Source organism: Podarcis pityusensis (assembly GCF_964106645.2).
Source record: "Podarcis pityusensis genome assembly, chromosome: 3".
NCBI classification, from domain to species: domain Eukaryota; kingdom Metazoa; phylum Chordata; class Lepidosauria; order Squamata; family Lacertidae; genus Podarcis; species Podarcis pityusensis.
Genome location: NC_138026.1, coordinates 123,151,607 through 123,174,425, shown reverse-complemented (window position 1 = coordinate 123,174,425; position 22,819 = coordinate 123,151,607). Strand labels below are relative to the sequence as shown.

Below are 22,819 nucleotides of genomic sequence, written 5' to 3'. Positions count from 1 at the left end.
CTGACCGTCCAGGGGTCCTTGCCTCACCCAGCAGAGGAAGGGAAGGTCCACGTGTTGGACTGAGCAGGAAAAGGGGGGCTGCCTTGGCCTCCCCTTCCCCTTTAGAGCAAGCGCCTCTGGGGCGCAAGAGGGGGGTGCTGGGTCCGCTACTGCCGCTCTCGCTGCCCCTCTCCAACTTCAGCAGGAGCTGTTTATCCAGAGGGGGAGAGAATCCTGGGAGGAGACATTCTACTTCTTTATTAAATTTACATACCGCCCTATGCCTGCAGGCTTTCAGGGCAATTCACAAAATAAAAACAGGATATAAAACTGCAGAATATTCAAAATAAAAACAACAACCACCCGATAAACCCTCCCCCCCAAACACATTTTAAAAGGCCATAGGATGTCAATCAAATCAACCAAAGGCCTGGTTAAAAAGGAACATTTTTGCCCGGCGCCTAAAGGTGTATATCGAAGGCGCTTGGGGGAACTTCCCTGGGGAGAGCATTCTTCATGTGGGGAGCCACTGCAGAGAAGGCCCCGTTCCTGTGCTGCCACCCTCTGGACCTCTCAAGGAGGAGGGACACAAAGAAGGGCCTCAGGTGATCTCAGGGTCCGGGTAGGTTCATATGGAGAGAGGCGGTCCTTGAGGAATTGTGGTCCTGACCCATTTAAGGCTTTATAGGTCAAAACCAGCACACTGAATGGGCAGCCAGTGCAGTCGGACCAGGATTGGTGCAATATGTTCAAACCGTCTTGCTCCGGTGAGCAACCTGGCCGCTGAATTCTGCACCAGCTGAAGTTTCCGAACCGTATTCCGAGGCAGCCCAACGTGTAACGCATTGCAGTAATCTAACCTTGAGGTTAAATCAATGACTTTGGTTATAATATACAATTATTATAATGGGAAAAGTTATGGAATGAGGATTTGAAGTTGATGGCTTGCTGTTCTGTTGAAAGAAACCTATATGAAAATGATATACTGTTGGTACCTAACAGAGAGTAAAATTGCACAAATGTATAGAACCAGCTCAAATTTGTGCTGGAAATGTAAAAGGAAAGAAGGTACCTGTAATGGATTTAGGGGTTGCTCGTGCGTCAGTTGCCGCCACTGCTGGCGAGGTTACCTGGTTTAACCCTTTCTGACTGAACAGCCTCCAGCATCGTGACTGTCTCAGTCGCTGGCAGAATCCGTCAGTGGGCGTTTCTTGAACTTCTTCCAGCACAAAAGTTCTTTGACGCCAAGTCTCCTCCTACTCTCCCTGCACGGAAGTCTTCTGCGCAGGGAGGGTGTGGGCAGCGGAGGACCCGTACTCTCTCCACTGGTCTCCGGCGAGGAGTCTTGGAGCCTCCTCTCTGATTCCCCCATCTGCCCCCCTTCTCCACTGGTGTTACGCTGATTTCCTTCCCCAGCGGACGGGCTGCCTCTCTCCCTACTGGGACCCTCTCCGGCATCCCTCTGGAGCCTTCCCTCCGCCTCTAGCTCCGATGGCAGTTCCCTGACAGTACCTTTTATCATATGTGGTGGTCCTGTGGAGTGCTAAAAGCGTTCTGGGAAATGATATACACTGAGTTGAAGAAAGGGTTTAAGAGGCTTTTCTGTTAGGTATAATATGTGATGAATTACCAAAGAAAATAAGAGACTGTTTACGTATGCAACGACGGCAGTGAGAATGTTTTTGGCCCAGAGATGGAAAGAAGGTGAAGTACCGACTAAAGAAGAGCGGCAGACCAAACTGATGGAATGCGCAGAAATGGCGAGACTAAGGGGAAAGATCAGAAACCAGGAAGAACAAGTATTTTTAAAAGACTGGAATAATTTTATTGTTTACTTGAAAGACCACTGTAGACAGTTAAAATCACGGGCAGGGATACAAGGACACTTGTAATGTGAACTCAACTTTGGTTACTATGATTACATAATACAGTGGTACCTCGGGTTAAGTACTTAATTCGTTCCGGAGGTCCGTTCTTAACCTGAAGCTAAACCTTTAGCTAATGGGGCCTCCTGCTGCCGCCTCGCTGCCAGAGCACGATTTCTGTTCCCATCCTGAAGCAAAGTTCTTAACCCGAGATACGATTTCTGGGTTAACGGAGTCTGTAACCTGAAGCGTATGTGTCAGAGCTGCTTCCAGATCCTAGCTCACAGAGGATCACGCTAGCCAGCGATCATTAAATAAAAGTCTTTATTGAGTTACAGTTTCCATTCTCAAGCTGCTGCGTGCAACTCTACGTCTCATGGTTAGATCGGCGAAGCTCCATCTGAGTCTCCGCCCCTTGTACACCAACTTAATATCCTAGCCTTGCTCCACCTTTTCCGCCTGACTGTTCTTCTCTGGGTCCCTCTGCCCCCCGGGGTCTCTTCCTTCCGGGATTCCTCTGACGCTGACGCTGACCCCCCTGACTCTTCTCCCTCCTTTCGGCGGGCTTTAGGACCTGGCTCCCTTTCCGGGCTGCCTACTGCGCCACCTTCCTGTGCATTTGAACTTGGCGCGCGCGCCCAACCTTCCACCTTCCGTCTGACCGTTTCTTCGCTCCCCGATGGAGGTGTGGCCACTCCTGACTCGTGCCCTCCCCCCTGTTGTGAGCTGCCAGCGCTTGATCCCTGGCGCCCTTCCTCTTCCCTGCTCTCTGGCGGTGACGCTGGTCCCGATTTCCAACTGCTCCCCTCTGAGTCCCCTCTGGCTCTATCTTCCTGGGGTGTCCCCCTAGGCTCCCCCCTTGCCCTGGCCACTGGTGCTCCTTTCTGTGAATCTTCTGATTCACTGGAAAGACTCGGAGATCTCGGGTCGTCGTCATCACTCATCTTTTCTTCTGCCTCCTCTCCCTCGCTCTCTGTTTCCTCCCTTGCCCTTGCCTCTGCTCCTGAACCCCTGACATCCATCCCCCCCTCAAAGCCCCCTCTTCCCCCCTCCCCTCCTTCCGGTGCGGGATCTGGGTGCTGCCGTGTCAGGGGGACGAATGTCGGATACAGTTCGCTTCCCGTGGCGGGCCGCCATCCGAAGTCTTCCGGTTCTTCCTCCCTGCTCTCGTTGACGACGGTCACCTCCGCTTCCATCTCTGTGCCGCCGTGCTCGAAACCCGGGTCGTCCCCGAAAACGTCCATGTCCGTCTCTCCCTCGTTGCCTTCTGGAGACGTTGCTCGTCCTGGACCCTCCAGCCACCTTCTGCGGAACTGCTCCTCTGGTCGATCATCCCACCAATACGAGGGTTCTGAAGCAGATCCCGAGGGTGACCCCTCTGGGGAACGGGCGTCTCGTGTCGGTTCCTCGTCCGAGTCGAACCCCCGGAACGTGCTGGCTGAAAGCGTGGGCGTGAAAAGCCAGTCGTCGAAAAAGTCTGCTGGCATTGGCCTATGTGGGAAGAGGGCATGAAACTCTTCTTTGAGCAGAGGTTCGTCTAAAGCGTAGCCCGGCACCCAGCTGTTGGCACTGGCCGGGGTGCCCTCCTTGGCGAGAAGGTATTCTACCCCCTCTTCCCCCCATCTGGAGTCCAAAATCTCCATGACTTCGTTGATGCGCTCCTCCTGTGCCACTCCCCCTTGCCCGGTTCTCTCTCGGAGCGGACCCGGTGCCGTTCCTGGTTCCTGAAACCTGTGAGGTGCCTTGTAGGGAGTGAGCACCGATCTGTGGAACACCGGATGCATTCTGGAACCCTCCGGAAGAGCCAGCCTGAAAGCCACCGGGTTGACCTGTTCGTCGACTTGGTAGGGCCCCAGTTGTTTATGCCCTAGTTTCTTCTTCGCCAACGACCTGGCCGGCACTGCGTGGGCTGCTAACCAGACCCAGTCTCCCACATGGATCTCTTCGCCAACCCTTCTGTGTTTGTCCGCTTGTACCTTGTATGCGTGTTTAGCCAGCTCCAGGTGCCGCCGCAGCTGATCGTGGACCTCCTGCAACTCCGACGCGAACGCATCTGCTGTCTGCGGCTCCCCCTCCCCCATTCTTTCCAGTCCCGGGAAGGTTCTAGGGTGCCTCCCGTTGTTGGCGAAGAACGGCGTGACCCCCGTGGACACGTGCTTCGTGTTGTTGTAGGCGAACTCGGCGAGAGGCAGGTAATCCACCCACGTCGCAGGCTGTTGATTCGCATAACATCTCAGGTACTGCTGCATGATGGCATTGACCCGCTCCGCTTGCCCGTTGGTCTGCGGGTGTCTAGCCGACGGCAGGTTGATCTTGACGTTCAGGAAGCCCATCAGCCTCTGCCAGAAGTTTGAGATGAACTGTCGCCCTCGGTCGGACAGAATAGACCGCGGCAGACCGTGAACCTTGAACACGTGGTCTATGAACAGTTTGGCGGTTTGTTCCGCCGTGGCCACCTTCGCACACGGAATGAAATGTGCCATCTTGGAGAACAAATCCACCACCACCAGCACAGCCGTCTTGCCCCTCGAGCTGGGCAGATCCGTGACAAAGTCCAGGGCCACTCTCTCCCATGGCTCGAACGGAGTTTGCAGCGGTTCCAGCAGTCCGGCCGGCGGTCTGTGCACTGGTTTGGACCTCTGGCAGGTGTCACACCTCGCCACGTAGTCCGCGACTTCCCCTCTCATTCCGGGCCACCAGAAGTCTCTGGCTACTAATTCCACCGTCTTCTCCTTGCCAAAGTGCCCGGCAGTGGGCGCGTCGTGCAGCTGCTGCAGTACCTTGGCGCGAAGTTCGTCTCCCGGCACGTAGATGGCCCCTTTACGGATGAGCAAACCATCTCGCAGCTGGAACTCGTCGGTCGCTGCCGTGCCCCTGTGCACCTCTGCCATCTTTGCTTGCGCGAAGGAGTCATCCTGCAACGCTCGTCGCACCGCATCCAGGTCAACTGTCGCCGCCGCGCACGCCCACACTGTCGGTGCGAAGATGTGCATGGCGGCCGCTGGCGTTGCCTCCTCCAGATACTGTGGCTTACGGGAGAGAGCATCCGCCATGATGTTGGTGTCCCCCGGGACATACTCTATTCGGAAGTCGAAATTCGCAAAGAACTCAGCCCAACGTATCTGCCTCTGGTTCAGGAACTGTGCCGTGCGCCAGTGCTCTAGATTCTTGTGGTCCGTGCAGACCTGCACCGTGTGCTTGGCGCCGATCAGGAAGTGCCTCCACGCTTTGAACGCTGCATGAATGGCCAGCAACTCCCTGTCCCAGATGGTGTAGTTCTGTTCGGACTTGCTGAGCTTCCTTGAGTAAAACGCTCCCGGCCTCCAAACCCCCTGCGGGTCTTTCTGCAGCAGGACTGCTCCCACGGCTCTGTCCGAAGCGTCTGTCTCCACCCTCATCGGCCTGCTGGGGTTGACATGAAGCAGCTGCTCTTCCGACGCGAAGAGACGCTTGAGTGCCTGAAAGGACTGCTCCGCCTGCTCTGTCCAGATGAACTTCTTTTTCTTGGAGCTGAGCGTGTCCGTGATGGCCGCTGTCTGCATCGCAAAGCCTTTGATAAACTTGCGATAGAAGTTCGCGAAGCCGACAAACCGTTGGACCTCCTTCCGGTTGCGTGGGCTTTTCCAATCCAACACTGCTCGGACCTTGGCGCTGTCCATGGCGAGCCCTTTATCAGACAACTTGTAGCCCAGGAAATCCACCTCGGTCACGTCGAATTGGCACTTCTCCAGCTTGGCGTAAAGCCTATGTTGCTGTAGCCTGCTCAGCACTTCCTTGACGTGTCTGTCATGCTCCTGCTGCGATTCCGAAAAGATCAGGATGTCATCCAAGAAACAGACGCACGTCTTGTAGAGGAGCCCCGCCAACACGTGATGCATGAAAGCTTGAAAAACGTGGGAGCCATTTTGCAATCCAAAAGGCATAACTCTATATTCGTAGGTGCCCAGGGGCGTGAACATGGCTGTCTTCCACTCATCTCCCTCCCGCATGCGAATGAGGTTGTATGCCCCTCGCAGGTCCAACTTGGTGAATACTCTGCCCTTCCGTACCTTTGCGAGGAGGTCGTCGATTCGGGGCATGGGGAAGTCCGATGGCTTGGTCACACTGTTCAAGATGCGAAAGTCCACTACAAGTCTTTTTTGGGGCGTGTCCCGCTTCTTAACAAAGAATACCGGACTGCCCCCCGCTGCCTTGGACTCTCGGATGAAACCGCGCTCCAAATTATGATCTATGAACTCTTTGAGTTCCTGCAGTTCGTCCTCAGACATGGAATACAGCTTCCCTTTGGGTAGCGCCGCCCCCGGCAGCAGGTCAATTTTGCAGTCATATGGTCTGTGGGGGGGTAGCCTGTCTGCCTCTTTCTCGCAGAAAACCTCCAAAAATTCTGCGTACTTGTGGGGAACCGCTTGCAGCGTGCCTAGCTGCAGCTGTGACTCCTCTTCCCCTCCTTCCTGCCTGGGCACGATGCAGTGTTCAGCGCAAAAGAAAGAGCCGAAGGTCAGCTGCCTCTGGTACCAAGCCAGCGTCGGGCTGTGCTTGTCCAGCCAACTCATGCCCAATACAATGGGCGTGTCCGATAGTTGAGTGACATTGAAGCTGATGATTTCCCTGTGATTCCCAAGTCGCATCACCATTGGTGGCGTCTGCTTCACCACTTGCCCCCCTAGCAGCTCCCTGCCATCCACCGTGACAACCTGCAGGGGCAGCGTGGCAGGCAGCAACTGTATAGCGTGCCGGTCGACAAAGTCCTGCCCTATAAAGTCCGCATTGCTTCCGGAGTCAATGGTGATTGGCACGTCCATGGTGATTCCATTGGGCAGCTGGAGCGACGCGGTGAGCTTCACTACCGGTTTGGGCGGGAGGGGGTCCATGGGCTGTAAAATCTCTGGGGACTGCTTCACTGACACGTCTGGCTGGGCCCCAGTGCCTCTTCCTCCAACCAGACTCCGTCGTTTCCCTGCTGTGGTTGTCCTTGCTGCGTTGCTGCAGTTACCATTGCTGAGGCTGCAGTGTGCTTGTGGAGCCTCTGGGGACACTCTTTCGCCATATGCTGTGGATCATCGCAGATGTAACACTTCCTGTTCCCTCTAGGAGGCTTCGCTTTCACTGCTGCCGGTGCTAGGGCTCTGGCTGCTGACTGAGCCCTTGCACCTCCAACCTCCATAGGTTCCGCTCCTCCTCCTGGCGGAGGCGTGGATTGCGCACGCGCTGCTTCTCTGGGAAGGAAGGAGGAGCCCCTGGCTGGTTCGCGCCCTCCACGCCCTTCGTCCCTGCTCCACGGACGTCCTTCCAGCCGCACCCCCACCGCCAGCGCCCTCTGAACGATCTCCTGCGTGGTCCGGGGTCTCTCCCCCCTCGCAATTTCATCTTTAACCGAGCCGTGCAATCCCTCCCAAAACAGGTCTCTTACAGGAGCCGAATCTCTGTCCCATTCCAGGGCACTGACCAAAGCGAAAAAGCGGGCATGGTACTGCCTTACGCTGGCCCTCCCTTGCTTCAGTCCATGTATCTCCTGCCGAGCAAGATCCACGTCAATGCTTGATAAAAAGCACCCATCCATCGCTTTAATAAAGGCATCCGCATTTTGGAGCGCCGGATCCTTATCTCTCCACAAATTGCGCAGCCATGCTTTAGCATCTCCATGCAAATGGGACATGATGAATCCCACCTTCTCTTGCTCATCTCTAAAGTCTTTGTTCAGCAGTTGCAGTGCACACATTACATCTGCTCTAAAGTTGGGGTACTGTTGCAAATTCCCATCGAAGTGAGAGACCAGACCGCCTGTTCGTCTCCCCAACCCAATCCCCTCCGGTTTGGGTGTCAGTTGCCCTTGCTTCGTAAGCACTTCCAACCTGACCTGGAGATCCCTGTAGGCGGCAGCTGCGTCCTCCTCTCTCTTCCTGGATGCAAGAGCCTCGGCATTCAGTCGTGTCACTGCTTCTCTGAGTTCCACTATCTGCTGTTCGGCCGTCATGTTGTCTGCCGTTCGTGAGCTCGCTAGTAGGCACCCGCTTTCTCTCCTCTCCGCGAGGACGTAGATGCCCACAATCTAGAGATGGAGCTTACTGTCAGAGCTGCTTCCAGATCCTAGCTCACAGAGGATCACGCTAGCCAGCGATCATTAAATAAAAGTCTTTATTGAGTTACAGTTTCCATTCTCAAGCTGCTGCGTGCAACTCTACGTCTCATGGTTAGATCGGCGAAGCTCCATCTGAGTCTCCGCCCCTTGTACACCAACTTAATATCCTAGCCTTGCTCCACCTTTTCCGCCTGACTGTTCTTCTCTGGGTCCCTCTGCCCCCCGGGGTCTCTTCCTTCCGGGATTCCTCTGACGCTGACGCTGACCCCCCTGACTCTTCTCCCTCCTTTCGGCGGGCTTTAGGACCTGGCTCCCTTTCCGGGCTGCCTACTGCGCCACCTTCCTGTGCATTTGAACTTGGCACACGCGCCCAACCTTCCACCTTCCGTCTGACCGTTTCTTCGCTCCCCGATGGAGGTGTGGCCACTCCTGACTCGTGCCCTCCCCCCTGTTGTGAGCTGCCAGCGCTTGATCCCTGGCGCCCTTCCTCTTCCCTGCTCTCTGGCGGTGACGCTGGTCCTGATTTCCAACTGCTCCCCTCTGAGTCCCCTCTGGCTCTATCTTCCTGGGGTGTCCCCCTAGGCTCCCCCCTTGCCCTGGCCACTGGTGCTCCTTTCTGTGAATCTTCTGATTCACTGGAAAGACTCGGAGATCTCGGGTCGTCGTCATCACTCATCTTTTCTTCTGCCTCCTCTCCCTCGCTCTCTGTTTCCTCCCTTGCCCTTGCCTCTGCTCCTGAACCCCTGACAGTATGTAACCTGAAGCATATGTAACCCGAGGTACCACTGTAGATGGGTAATGGTAAAAGATGCAGGAAAAAAGGAAAAGGTAGAATCTTTAGAACTGGAACCCATGGCGGGGAGGTCTGAAGGTCTGAACCTTGATATTTTTTATGTTTTGGAAAGGTTAAAGTTATCGTGTATTTAATTTTTTTAAAAAAAATTAAGAGCAGGTGATCTCCCAGCCATCTGGTCTAGGGCACCACCCACTAACTGCCTCAGTCTTACCTGGATTGAGTTTCAGTTTGACATTGAGTTTCAGACATCCACTCCACCTTCCTCCCAGGGAAGGCAAAAAGAGCAGAGACTGCTAAACTACTAAAAATGCTGAAAAACGGAGGGACACATTCCATGCTGGATGTCATCAGACGGTTGACTCATGTTCAGCTTCTGGTCCAGTAAGACCATTGTTGTTGTTGTTTAGTCGTTTAGTGTTGTCCCACTCTTCGTGACCCCCTGGACCAGAGCACGCCAGGCCCTCCTGTCTTCCACTGCCTCCTGCAGTTTGGTCAAACTCATGCTGGTAGCTTCGAGAACACTGTCCCACCATCTCGTCCTCTGTCGTCCCCTTCTCCTTGCGCCCTCCATCTTTCCCAACATCAGGGTCTTTTCCAGGGAGTCTTCTCTTCTCATGAGGTGGCCAAAGTCTTGGAGCCTCAGCTTCAGGATCTGTCCTTCCACTGAGCAATTAGGGCTAATTTCCTTAAGAATGGATAGGTTTGATCTTCTTGCAGTCCATGGGACTCTCAGGAGTCTCCTCCAGCACCATAATTCAAAAGCATAAATTCTTCGGCGATCACCCTTTTTTATGGTCCAGCTTTCACTTCCATACATCACTATTGGGAAAACCAAAGCTTTTACTATACGGACCTTTGTTGGCAAGGTGATGTCTCTAAGACCATTAGACGTCTACAATTCTATGATTCTATGGGAAACACTACACTTGCCAGCAGCATATGTGAAAAGGATCTAAGGGTCTTAGGACACCAAAAGCTTAACATGAGTCAACAAGGTGAGTCAGTAGCAAAATAAGCTAATGCTATTTTAGTCTATATCAACAGACGTCTAATATCCAGGTCATGGGAAGTAATACTATGTTCCTTTCTGCCTTCGTCAGACCACACCTGGAGTCCTGTGCTCAATTCTGGATGTCACAATCAAAGGAGGATATTGAGAAGTTGGAATCTGTGCAGAGAAGGGTGGCCAATATAATCAAGCATTTGAAAACCAAGCCTTTTAAGGAACAATAGAAGGAGCTAGGTAGGCTTAGACTGGAAAAGAGGAGATTGAGAAGACATACGAGACCCATCTTCAGATACCATGATTCTCCCTGCTGTGAGTTCCTTGATGGAAAGTGAGACTTTTCTTCCATTTGAAGCTCATTCCACATTCCAAGTATTGATATGGTCTCTCCTCACGGTGAACTGTTTGATGGGAAGTAAGATGTCCCTTCCGACTGAAGTTATTTCCACATTCCAAGCACTGATATGGCTTCTCCCCTGTATGAATTCTTTGATGGGAAGTGAGACCCTGCCTGTGACTGAAGCTCCTTCCACATTCCAAGCACTGATAGAGTTTCTCCCCTGTATGAATTATTTGATGGGAAGTGAGACCCTGCCTGTGACTGAAGCTCTTTCCACATTCCATGCATTGATATAGTTTCTCCCCTGTGTGAATTCTTCGATGGGAAGTGAGACTATTCTTGCGACTGAAGCTCTTCCCACATTCCAAGCACTGATATGGTTTCTCCCCTGTATGAATTCTCTGATGGGAAATGAGACTATTCTTGCGAGTGAAGCTCTTCCCACATTCCAAGCACTGATATGGTTTCTCCCCTGTATGAATTCTCTGATGGGAAGTGAGAAAGGACCTCCGATTGAAGCTCTTTCCACACTCCAAGCACTGATATGGTTTCTCCCCTGTATGAATTCTTTGATGGGAAATGAGAAAGGACCTCCGATTGAAGCTCTTTCCACACTCCAAGCATTTATAGGGTTCATACCTTGTATGACTTCTTTGATGGCAAGTGAGACGTCTCTTCCTACTGAAGCTCTTTCCACATTTCAAGCACTGATATGGTTTCTCCCCTGTATGAATTCTTTGATGGGAAGTGAGACTATATTTGCGACTAAAGCTCTTCCCACATTCTAAGCACTGATGGGGTTTCTCCCCTGTATGAATTCTTTGATGGAAAGTGAGACTATTCTTGCGAGTGAAGCTCTTCCCACATTCTAAGCACTGATGGGGTTTCTCCCCAGTGTGAATTGTTTGATGGGAAGTGAGATGGCAGCCCCTAATGAAGCCCCTTCCACATTCCGAGCATTTATATGGTTTCTCCACTCGGTGAATTCTTTCATGTGAAGTAAGGGTATCCTTCCGACTAAAATTCTTTCCACATTCCAAGCACTGATATGGTTTCTCCCCTGTATGAATACTTTGATGGGATATGAGATGGTCCTTCCGACTGAAGCTCTTCCCACATTCCAAGCACTTATAGGGTTTCTCTCCTGTATGAATTCTTTGATGGGCCTTGAGCACAGCCCTGTGACTGAAGCTCTTCCCACATTTCAAACACTGATATGGTCTCTCCCTGCTGTGACTTCTTTTAGGGAAAGTGAGAAATGTCTTCTGACGAACCGTCTTACCATCTTCCAAGTACCGATAACGATTTTTCCCAATAGGATATATTTTATGGGAAGTAGAATGGGAGCTCAGACTATAACTCTCTCCACACTCCAAATATTTATACAACTTCCCCACTGTGTGAATGTTGTCACGGTTCCCCTTGTTCATAATTTCCAATCCATCTCCACCTGCATCAAAGAGAGAAACACATTAGAGCCTTAGGAAGAAATAGAGCCCCAAATTATGGAAGACTGCTAATGAATGTTTGTGATCGATGAAGAACGGAAGGGTTCCTGCGCAATGTTTGCCATCTTGCCAAAGGTTGCAGGCAGCTTTACCTGCAGCAATTGCATGTTGATTGCCCTCTTAGAAGACAAAGTCCAGCAACTGGAGGAACGTGTAGCTACGCTCCAAAGAATTAGAGAGCTGGAGCTCTTCTTGGAAGCAACAGCGCACACCGTCTCCACCAAGGAGGAGACAGGGGACTCCCCTGAGAAGGAGGCTAGTTCACCAACACAGGAGCCAGATATATGGAGAAACGTGACTCAAAGAAGTAGGAGGCCCAGGGTTCGCTCTGATTGTTTAGAAATACACAATCGCTTTGAGGTCCTCTCCCCTAGCATGGAAGACGAAGAGCAGACTCCATTTGAGGATCTCTCCCTCATTACAGTCGATCAGGTATATGAAGACGAGCAGCAAAGTCAGTCCTCAGGGAATGTGCAGGCGACCTTGGAGCGGACAGCTCACAGAAGAACCCCGACCAAACCTAAGAGGAGGCGTGTAGTGGTGATAGGGGATTCCCTACTGAGGGGAACAGAAGCAGTGATCTGTGGGCCTGACAAGATGTCTCGGGAAGTGTGCTGTCTCCCCGGGGCTAAGATCCAAGATGTAACTGAACGACTGCAAGGAATCATAAAACCCACAGACAAATACCCCTTCCTCTTGGTTCATGTGGGAACCAATGACACTGCAAGCAATAGCCTCCAGAAGATCAAAAGAGACTATGAGGCTCTGGGCAGGAAATTGAAGCAATTAAATGCACAAATTGTCATCTCATCTGTCCTCCCAGTTGAACGACGTGGCCCAGGGAGAGAGGGAAAAATAGTGGAAGTGAACAGCTGGCTTCGCAAATGGTGTAAACAGGAACGGTTTGGATTCTTAGATCACGGACTGCAGTTTCTTGAAGATGGACTTCTGGCAAGCGATGGGCTGCGCCTCACAACGGTTGGGAGGAATGTTTTTGCCAAAAATCTCAGAAACCTCATCAGGAGGGCTTTAAACTGACTAATGTGGGGGAGGGAGACAGTGCTCCTGAAGGTAGGAGTCTATCAATTGATGAAGATGATCATCCAAATGTCATAGACCAAATGGAGCAAACAGCACGCAGACCTAGTGGTGGGAGGAAAAAATCCTTAAATAAGAGACATGGGGGAATGATTAATGGACTTCAATGTCTGTACACTAATGCGCAAAGCATGGGAAATAAACAAGATGAGCTTGAGCTCTTGGTACAGCAAACTAAATATGACATAATAGGCATCACTGAAACCTGGTGGGATAAGTCCCATGATTGGAATGTAATAATGGAGGGATACAATCTATTTCAGAGAAACAGACCAGACAAGAAAGGAGGAGGAGTGGCGTTATATGTCAGGGATGTGTATACCTGTGAAGAGATCCAAGATTTAGAACCTCAAAGCCAAAGTGAGAGCATTTGGGTCAAAATTAAGGGAGAGAAGAATAACAGTGACCTCATTGTGGGCGTTTACTATAGATCCCCAAGCCAAACGGAGGACATAGATGATGCCTTCCTGGAACAGATGGCCAAGCATGCAAAAGGAAGGGAGATAGTAGTAATGGGGGACTTCAATTACCCGGATATTTGTTGGATGTCAAACTCAGCCAAGAGCATAAGGTCAAACAGATTCCTCACTGGCCTTGCAGACAACTTCATTGTCCAGAAAGTGGGAGAAGCAACAAGGGGAACAGCCATTTTAGATCTGGTCCTAACCAATGTTGATGACCTGGTTAGTGGGGTAGAAGTGGAAGGATCATTAGGCGCGAGTGATCATGCTCTTCTGAAGTTTACTATACAGCGGAAAGGAGCAGCCAAGCATACTAGGACTCAATTTCTTGACTTTAAGAAAGCTGACTTCATAAAACTTAGGGAAGTGCTGGGTGAGATCCCATGGACAGTAATACTAAAAGGAAAGGGAGTTCATGATGGCTGGGAGTTTGTTAAGAGGGAGATAGTAAAAGCACAACGTCAGGCAATACCAATGAGACAGAAACATGGAAGGTGCCTAAAGAAGCCAGGGTGGCTATCTAAAGAACTTTTAACTGAGTTAAGATTAAAAAAGGATGTGTACAAAAAATGGAAAAGGGGGGAAACCACCAAAGAGGAATTCAAACAAATAGTCAGCACGTGTAGACACAAAGTCAGAAAAGCTAAAGCACAGAATGAACTCAGGCTTGCTAGAGAGGTTAAAAGCAACAAAAAAGGCTTTTATGGGTATGTCCGTAGCAAAAGGAAGAACAAAGAAACAGTGGGGTCACTCAGAGGAGAAGATGGTGAAATGCAAACAGGGGACACAGAAAGGGCTGAACTCCTCAATGCCTTCTTTGCCTCAGTCTTCTCCGATAAAGAAAACAATGCCCGACCTGAAGAATTTGGAGCAAATGATTCAGCAAAGGAAACACAGCCCAGAATAACTAAGGAGATAGTACAAGAATACTTGGCTAGTTTAGATGTATTCAAGTCTCCAGGGCCAGATGAACTGCATCCAAGAGTATTAAAAGAACTGGCAGATGTGATCTCAGAACCACTGGCAGTCATCTTTGAGAATTCCTGGAAGAAGAAGAAGAAGAAGAGTTTGGATTTGATATCCCGCCTTTCACTCCCTTTAAGGAGTCTCAAAGCGGCTAACATTCTCCTTTCCCTTCCTCCCCCACAACAAACACTCTGTGAGGTGAGTGGGGCTGAGAGACTTCAAAGAAGTGTGACTGGCCCAAGGTCACCCAGCAGCTGCATGTGGAGGAGCGGAGACTCAAACCCGGTTCCCCAGATTATGAGACTACCGCTCTTAACCACTACACCACACTGGCTCTCAGGAGAACAGGCGAAGTCCCGGCAGACTGGAGGAGGGCAAATGTTGTCCCTATTTTCAAAAAGGGGAAAAGAGAGGACCCAAATAATTACCGCCCAGTCAGTCTGACATCAATACCAGGGAAGATTCTGGAGCAGATCATTAAGCAAACAGTCTGTGAGCACCTAGAAAGGAATGCTGTGATCACCAATAGTCAGCATGGATTTCTGAAAAATAAGTCATGTCAGACTAACCTGATCTCGTTTTTTGACAGAATTACAAGCCTGATAGATGAAGGGAACGCAGTGGATGTAGCCTACCTTGATTTCAGCAAGGCATTTGACAAGGTGCACCATGATATTCTTGTAAAGAAGCTGGTAAAATGTGGTCTTGACTATGCTACCACTCAGTGGATTTGTAACTGGCTGACTGACCGAACCCAAAGGGTGCTCATCAATGGTTCCTCTTCATCCTGGAGAAGAGTGACTAGTGGGGTGCCACAGGGTTCTGTCTTGGGCCCGGTCTTATTCAACATCTTTATCAACGACTTGGATGATGGACTCAAGGGCATCCTGATCAAATTTGCAGATGACACCAAATTGGGAGGGGTGGCTAACACCCCAGAGGACAGGATCACACTTCAAAACGACCTTGACAGATTAGAGAACTGGGCCAAAACAAACAAGATGAATTTTAACAGGGAGAAATGTAAAGTATTGCACTTGGGCAAAAAAAATGAGAGGCACAAATACAAGATGGGGGACACCTGGCTTGAGAGCAGTACATGTGAAAAGGATCTAGGAGTCTTGGTTGACCACAAACTTGACATGAGCCAACAGTGTGACGCGGCAGCTAAAAAAGCCAATGCAATTCTGGGCTGCATCAATAGGAGTATAGCATCTAGATCAAGGGAAGTAATAGTGCCACTGTATTCTGCTCTGGTCAGACCTCACCTGGAGTACTGTGTCCAGTTCTGGGCACCACAGTTCAAGAAGGACACTGACAAACTGGAACGTGTCCAGAGGAGGGCAACCAAAATGGTCAAAGGCCTGGAAATGATGCCTTATGAGGAACGGCTAAGGGAGCTGGGCATGTTTAGCCTGGAGAAGAGGAGGTTAAGGGGTGATATGATAGCCATGTTCAAATATATAAAAGGATGTCACATAGAGGAGGGAGAAAGGTTGTTTTCTGCTGCTCCAGAGAAGCGGACACGGAGCAATGGATCCAAACTACAAGAAAGAAGATTCCACCTAAACATTAGGAAGAACTTCCTGACAGTAAGAGCTGTTCGACAGTGGAATTTGCTGCCAAGGAGTGTGGTGGAGTCTCCTTCTTTGGAGGTCTTTAAGCAGAGGCTTGACAACCATATGTCAGGAGTGCTCTGATGGTGTTTCCTGCTTGGCAGGGGGTTGGACTCGATGGCCCTTGGGGTCTCTTCCAACTCTATGATTCTATGATTCTATGATTCTATGAGTTAGATCTGAGGTCTTACTACAGGGTTCACTGCCTTTGTTGACTCTCCTTGACACACAGATTGATGGGAACCTGATCACCGATGGAAGCGAAAGCTCTGAAAAGGCTCAATATGGAGGCCAAATGGCCGAAATATTGGGAAATTTTGGAACAAGAAGGAGACAAATTGAAATTGCAGAGTTTCGAGAAACTAAAAAACAAGTGAGAGATTGGCTTCATTATTATCAGATAATGGAGGCATATAATTTGGATAAGAAAATTGGCTTCCAGGTGGAAAAATCAAAACTAGAAACAGAAGTGTTAGAACCCAAAACTAAGAATTTGGCAAGAATGTATAACTTGCTGCTGAAATGGAATACTCAGGATGAAACGGTGAAATCTGCTATGATTAAATGGGCACAAGATGTTGGACATAATATTATGTTTGCTGACTGGGAACAGTTGTGGACCACAGGTATGAAATTTATGGCATGTAATGCCCTAAGAGAGAATATTATGAAAACGATATACAGGTGGTACATGACACCAGTCAAGCTTGCAAAAATTTACCATGTGCCCGATAATAAATGTTGGAAATGTAAAGAAAATGAAGGTACTTTCTTTCACCTTTGGTGGACGTGCCCAAAGATTAAGGCTTTCTGGGAGATGATATATAATGAATTGAAAAAGGTATTTAAATATACCTTCTTGAAGAAACCAGAGGCCTTTCTCCTGGGCATAGTAGGCCAATTGGTGCCAAAGAAGGACAGAACTTTCTTTATGTATGCTACAACAGCAATGCTTTAAGAGATATGAAAAAAGGTTTACAAATGGGTAAAAGCTTAATGGTAAGGATTTGCTGAACTAACAAACCAAACTAGAATACAAAAAAGGGAGGTATGAGGAGGTCCGGGAAAATAAGGCTAGGGAAGGTATACTATGGAAAGTTAAATGTGTTTTTAACTGTATCCTGGATGTTTTCCTTTATTTTTCTTTTTTTTGTTATACTTTAAAAATCTTATTCTTTTTTCTGTATTTTGTACTTTTTTGTATTTTTATTTTTCTGTTTTTGTATTTGTTGAAACTTTAATAAATATCATTAAAAAAAAAAAAAAGATTGATGGGAACCTGAGATTCAAACAGCCTGGCATCTTCCGGGAAGGATCTTGTTTGGCCTAATCATGGAATCTCCTCCATCTGCAAGGCCTGTTGTCTCTTTGGTCAACCAGAAAGTGACCGAAGCAAAAACAGAAAACCTCACAGAAGCTGCTACTTCTTTTGCCACCACACAGAAAGTTACATTCAAGAAGGTCTGGGCAGCTCAGACCAGCCTGGTCATGGTTTAAAAAGGCATATGTGGGGCAAGAATATTCGCAGACAGAACAGTAGATTCAAGGTGAGCTGTGGGGAATGAGAATCCCAGATGCTGTTGAGCACCATCAAAATATTGCAGGATTCTCACAGGTGGAGGTAGGGGTCTGTGGGTTTGGGTGGGTGGGTGTATTTCAAAATATATATTATAAACAGAATCATCTTCAGGTGGGAATTCCCTCAAGGCCTATCTTTTACTTTTAAAGGGAAAAAGTTTAAAATAAGATCAGTGGAACATAAAGAAACATTTCTGAAAGATTACGAAGAAGATCTGCAAAAAGAAACTGAAAAAGAGCCAAGAGCTTTAAAACCAGGAATACAGGACATAGTACCACTATCTTTGGGATTGGACAAGTTAGAGAAGGTGATACCACCAACAGAACAAGAACAATTACTTGGTGCAGTTGGAGGAAAAGTAAAATAAATACACCATGTCCCTGCAACTATTAAGTTGGAATATTCATGGACTTAATTCCCCGGAGAAAAGGAAAAAAGTCTTTCATTTATTGAAAAAGGAACAATTGGACTTGATTTGTTTGCAGGAAACACATGTGATAAGGCTCCATAGGAAAGTATTGATTAATAAAAGATTGGGCCAGGAGTTTATTTCATCGGACAAAGTCAAAAAGAGAGGAGTTGTAATTTACGCGAAAGAGAGCCTATCACCGAAATTTATTTTTAAAGATGATCAAGGAAGATATGTGGCAATTGAAATTCAAACACAAGGAGAAAAATTTCTGATAGTAGGAGTATATGCTCCAAATGAGGGGAAATCTGATTTTTTTAAGAAGTTGCATGAGACATTGTTGGACTATATGGATTACAACATTAATGATGGGAGACATGAATGGAGTGGTATCCACAAACATGGACAAGTCGCAGAGACAGGTAGTTACTAAAGATGGCAGACTACCAAAAACCTTTTTTGAGATGACTGACAATATGGACTTGATTGACATTTGAAGAATAAAGAACCCCCCTGGCTAGGGAGAAAACCTTCTTCTCTGAAGCCAAAATGACATGGACAAGAATTGACCAAATTTGGATTACTAGAGGACTGGCACCTAAAACTCGAAAAGTGGAAATTTGCCCTAAAACCTGCTCCGACCATAATGCTGTGAAAATGGAGATGAAATTAACACCTATCAGCTCCTTCAGATGGAGGATGAATGACACCCTGTTTAGAGATCAAGAAGTTACCAAGAAGGCCCAAAAAACCTTGAGAGACTACTTTGAGATAAATATGAACACTACCATTGAAAAAAGAGTAACCTGGGACGCAAGCAAGGCAGTTAAGAGAGGGTTCCTAATTCAACAGAATGTAATAAAGAAGAGAATTCAAAATGAGAAAAAAGATAAAATTTTGGAAAAAATAAAAGAGTGTGAGAAGAAACTGAGAGCGAAACCAAAGTCACAAGAGATTCTGAGAGAAATAAAGTTATACCAAGTTCAATATATGAAGATGATGAATCAGGAAATAGAATGGAAAATTAAACAGATGAGACAAAGGACATTTGAATCGGCCAATAAATGTGGAAAACTGTTAGCTTGGCAAATGAAAAAAAGACAAAAACTTAACACCATTACCAACTTGGAAGTGGAAGGAAAGAACATCCAGAATCCAGTGGAAATTAGAAAATGCTTCCAGAGGTATTTTAAACAGCTATACACACAAGGGCCACAGAAAGAGTGCGATTTAGACAAATTTTTAAAAACAAATGGGCTTCAAAAAATCTCCCAAGAAAATAAGTTAATGTTGAACTATAAAATAACAGAACAGGAGGTGGAAGGTGCCATCCAGAACATGCAGTTGGGCAAATCTCCAGGGCCAGTTGGTTTAACCTCCAAATACTATAGATCTTTGAAGGACTGGATAATTCAACCACTAAAGGAGGTTTGTAATGAAATTTTGGAGGGGGAAAAAGCGCCAGAGTCGTGGAAGGAAGCTTATATTACACTAATACCGAAAAATGAGACTGAAAAGATGCAACTTAAGAACTACCGCCCCATATCCCTGCTTAATGTGGATTATAAAATTTTTGCAGATATTTTGGCTAAAAGGTTAAAAAAAGTATTAGTGGAGGAGATACATTAAGACCAAGCCGGCTTTCTCCCGGGTAGACACTTGTCTGACAACACGAGGAATATAATTAACATTTTGGAGAAGTTGCAAGTGAATATTAATACTAAAGCAGCTTTAATTTTTGTAGATGCGGAGAAAGCCTTTGATAATATTTCTTGGAGTTTCATGAAGAAAAATCTTCAGGGGATGGGGGTTGGTCAAGGGTGTGAAAATGGTATAAGTGCAATTTATTCAGAACAAAAGGCTAAACTAATAGTTAACAATGTGGTGACAGAGGAATTTAAGATAGAGAAAGGGACACGACAAGGCTGCCCAATTTCCCCATTGCTTTTTATTTCGATCCTGGAGGTTCTGCTAAATATGATCAGAAGGGACCGTCTGATCAAAGGTATACAGGTCGGAGCCAAACAGTACAAACTGAAAGCTTTTGCAGACGATTTGGTATTGACGTTACAGGAGCCAGAATCTAGTACTAAAAGAGTATTAGAATTGATTCAGGAATTTGGTCATGTGGCAGGATTTAAGTTGAACAAGTTAAAAACTAAGGTGCTTGAGAAAAATTTAACACCGATTGAGAGAGGTTTCAGAAGGAGACAGGTTTAACATTGGCTAAGAAAGTAAAATACCTGGGGGTTAATATGACCGCTAAGAACTTAAATCTATTTAAAGACAATTATGAGAAATGTTGGTCAGAAGTGAAAAAGGATCTAGAGATATGGTCAAACTTGAAGCTTTCCTTGCTAGGTCGAATTGCTGTTATAAAGATGAATGTATTGCCAAGAATGTTATTCTTGTTTCAATCATTGCAAATTGTGGACAAAATGGACTGTTTCAAGAAGTGGCAGAGAGACATTTCTAGATTTGTCTGGCAGGGCAAAAAGCCCAGAATAAAATTTAAAATATTAACTGATGCAAAGGATAGAGGTGGATTTGCCCTGCCAGACCTCAAACTTTATTATGAATCAGCAGCATTCTGCTGGTTGAAAGAATGGCTGCTTCTTGAGAACACAGACATCTTGGATTTAGAAGGTTTCAACAATGTTTTTGGGTGGCATGCATATTTGTGGTATGACAAGATTAAAGCACATAAAGCATTTAAAAACCATAATGTCAGGAAAGCATTGTTAAATGTCTGGATAAGATATAAGGACTTACTTGAAAATAAAACCCCAAGGTGGCTGTCACCGATGGAAGCAAAGGCTCAGAAAAGGCTCAATATGGAGGCCAAATGGCCGAAATATTGGGAAATTTTGGAACAAGAAGGAGACAAATTGAAACTGCAGAGCTTTGAAAAATTAAAAGATAAAGTGCGAGACTGGCTTCATTATTATCAGATAATGGAGACATATAATTTTGATAAGAAAATTGGCTTCCAGGTGGAAAAATCAAAATTGGAAACAGAATTGTTAGAACCCAATACTAAGGTTTTGTCAAAAATGTATAACTTGTTGTTGAAATGGAATACTCAGGATGAAACCGTGAAATCTGCTATGATTAAATGGGCACAGGATCTAGGATATAACATTATGTTTGCTGACTGGGAACAGTTGTAGACCACAGGTATGAAATTTACGGCATGTAATGCCCTAAGAGAGAATATTATGAAAATGATATACAGGTGGTACATGACACCAGTCAAGCTTGCAAAAATCTATCATTTGCCTGATAATAAATGTTGGAAATGTAAAGAAACTGAAGGTACATTCTTTCACCTTTGGTGGACGTGCCCAAGGATTAAGGCTTTCTGGGAGATGATCTATAATGAACTGAAAAAGGTATTTAAATATACCTTCTTGAAGAAACCAGAGGCCTTTCTCCTGGGCATAGTCGGCCAATTGGTGCCAAAGAAGGACAGAACTTTCTTTATGTATGCTACAACAGCAGCCAGAATACTCATTGCAAAGTATTGGAAGACACAAGATCTACCCACCTTGGAAGAATGGCAGATGAAGGTGATGGACTATATGGAATTGGCGGAAATGACTGGCAGAATCCGAGACGAGGGAGAAGAGTCGATGGAGGAAGATTGGAAAAAGTTTAAAGACTATCTACAGAAATATTGTAGAATTAATGAATGCTAGAAAGATGTTGGATAGAAACTAAGTGAACTTTAGCTGAAAGGTTATAAGGAATATGAAAAAAATGGTTTATTAATATGTAAAAATCTAAAATCACAATACTTTATGATTAATGATTAGGATACATAAAGAGGGGAGGGATTTGCTGAACGAAATAATCGAACTGGAATACAAAAAAGGGAGGTGTGAGGAGGTCCTGGAACTAAGCAAATGAAGGTCAAGTAATGGAAGGAATGAATTGTTTTTAAATATTTTTACTTTGTATTTTCTCTTTTGTGTGTGTGTGTGTGTGTGTGTGTGTGTGTGTGTGTGTTTTGTAATATCTTGAAAACTTCAATAAATATCTTATAAAAAAAACAACAAAATATATATTATAGTCCAGCAGGAAGCCTTACTGAGAGAGTCCACAATCGCACGATTCTCCTCCATGACTTCCTTATGCAGAGCTCTCTGGTCAGGATCCAGCAACGCCCACTCCTCCTCTGTGAAATACACAGCGACATCTTCAAAGCACAGAGGACCCTCAAGGAAAAGGAAAAAGGTCCTCTTCTGAGACAGCATAAAGATTATCCACTATACATTGCTCAGTTGTTTTCTGCCCATTCCTTGTTGTGTTCTTTTAATGGGATTATTTTGCTGCACATTTTAGGTCTGGATGCCTATTTTAGCATTTCAACTGATTTATTTTACTGTGCATTTTAATGATGGGTATTAATCTTTGTGTGAATGGGTGGAACTCCGCATGGTGTTCTTCAAATTATTCTGTCTGTGGAAGTATTCCTGTCTGCCAGACAGAATGCTCCCTTCTCTATTCCCACTGTGCGATGCTTGGGGGGCGATGGGACCCTCCCTCTGCCCTACAGCCAACTTCAAGGGGCTCATGGGGGCACAGAGAGGGGGAGGAGGGGGATTCCCCTTGTGCAGCTGATGGGGCTGCTGAGGTGAATCCCGGCCACTGTTTGTTATGGCTTCTCAACTTCTTGGAAGCTTTTCAACTGCTTAGAAGCCTGATTAGATCAATATAGAAATATAACTGCAGCTACTGATAAATCATAAAAATAGTGACATTCCGAAGCCCAGCTAAGGAGAGATGGCTGTTCATTCCTGTCAGCACATAAACCTTCTCCAATGGCACTGTCCATCTTTGTTCAGGACAGAGGCTTTGACAGAAGCCAAGAGGAGGAGAAATTCCTTCCGGCCCAGAGGCTCCCTGGCTGCCCCACTCCTCTGACTCTTTCCCCACAAAGCTCTTTCCCCATACCAGATCTGTTTCCACAGCTGCTGCTTCTCCTCCGTTCTCATGAAAAGACGGATGAGGAGGTCTGGGGGACATCCTTCGGTCACCTGCGAGAGACAAAAGTCAAAGGGAAGCCATCAGGTCCTGCGTCTCTCACTTCTTCAGATACACTGAAACAGAAGTCT

At 47.1% G+C, this 22,819-nt stretch overlaps 1 protein-coding gene and 1 long non-coding RNA gene across 10 annotated transcripts in view; both read right to left on the bottom strand.

The window, feature by feature from the left end:
• LOC308474765 overlaps window positions 1-22,819 on the bottom strand; it is a 101,967-nt gene that overhangs the window by 53,465 nt on the left and 25,683 nt on the right. The window lies entirely within an intron of this gene.
• LOC308474534 (uncharacterized protein) overlaps window positions 1,780-22,819 on the bottom strand; it is a 39,383-nt gene continuing 18,343 nt past the window's right edge. For all 9 annotated transcript variants that reach the window (XM_081000959.1, XM_081000953.1, XM_081000960.1 and 6 more), the window contains 4 exons: window positions 22,659-22,741; window positions 21,793-21,919; window positions 8,682-11,515; window positions 1,780-2,087 (listed from right to left, as the gene is read on the bottom strand). In XM_081000959.1, coding sequence (XP_080857085.1) covers window positions 10,014-11,515; window positions 21,793-21,919; window positions 22,659-22,741 — 1,712 coding nt within the window. In that variant the 3' untranslated portion in view covers window positions 1,780-2,087; window positions 8,682-10,013. The remainder of the gene's footprint in view (window positions 2,088-8,681; window positions 11,516-21,792; window positions 21,920-22,658; window positions 22,742-22,819) is intronic.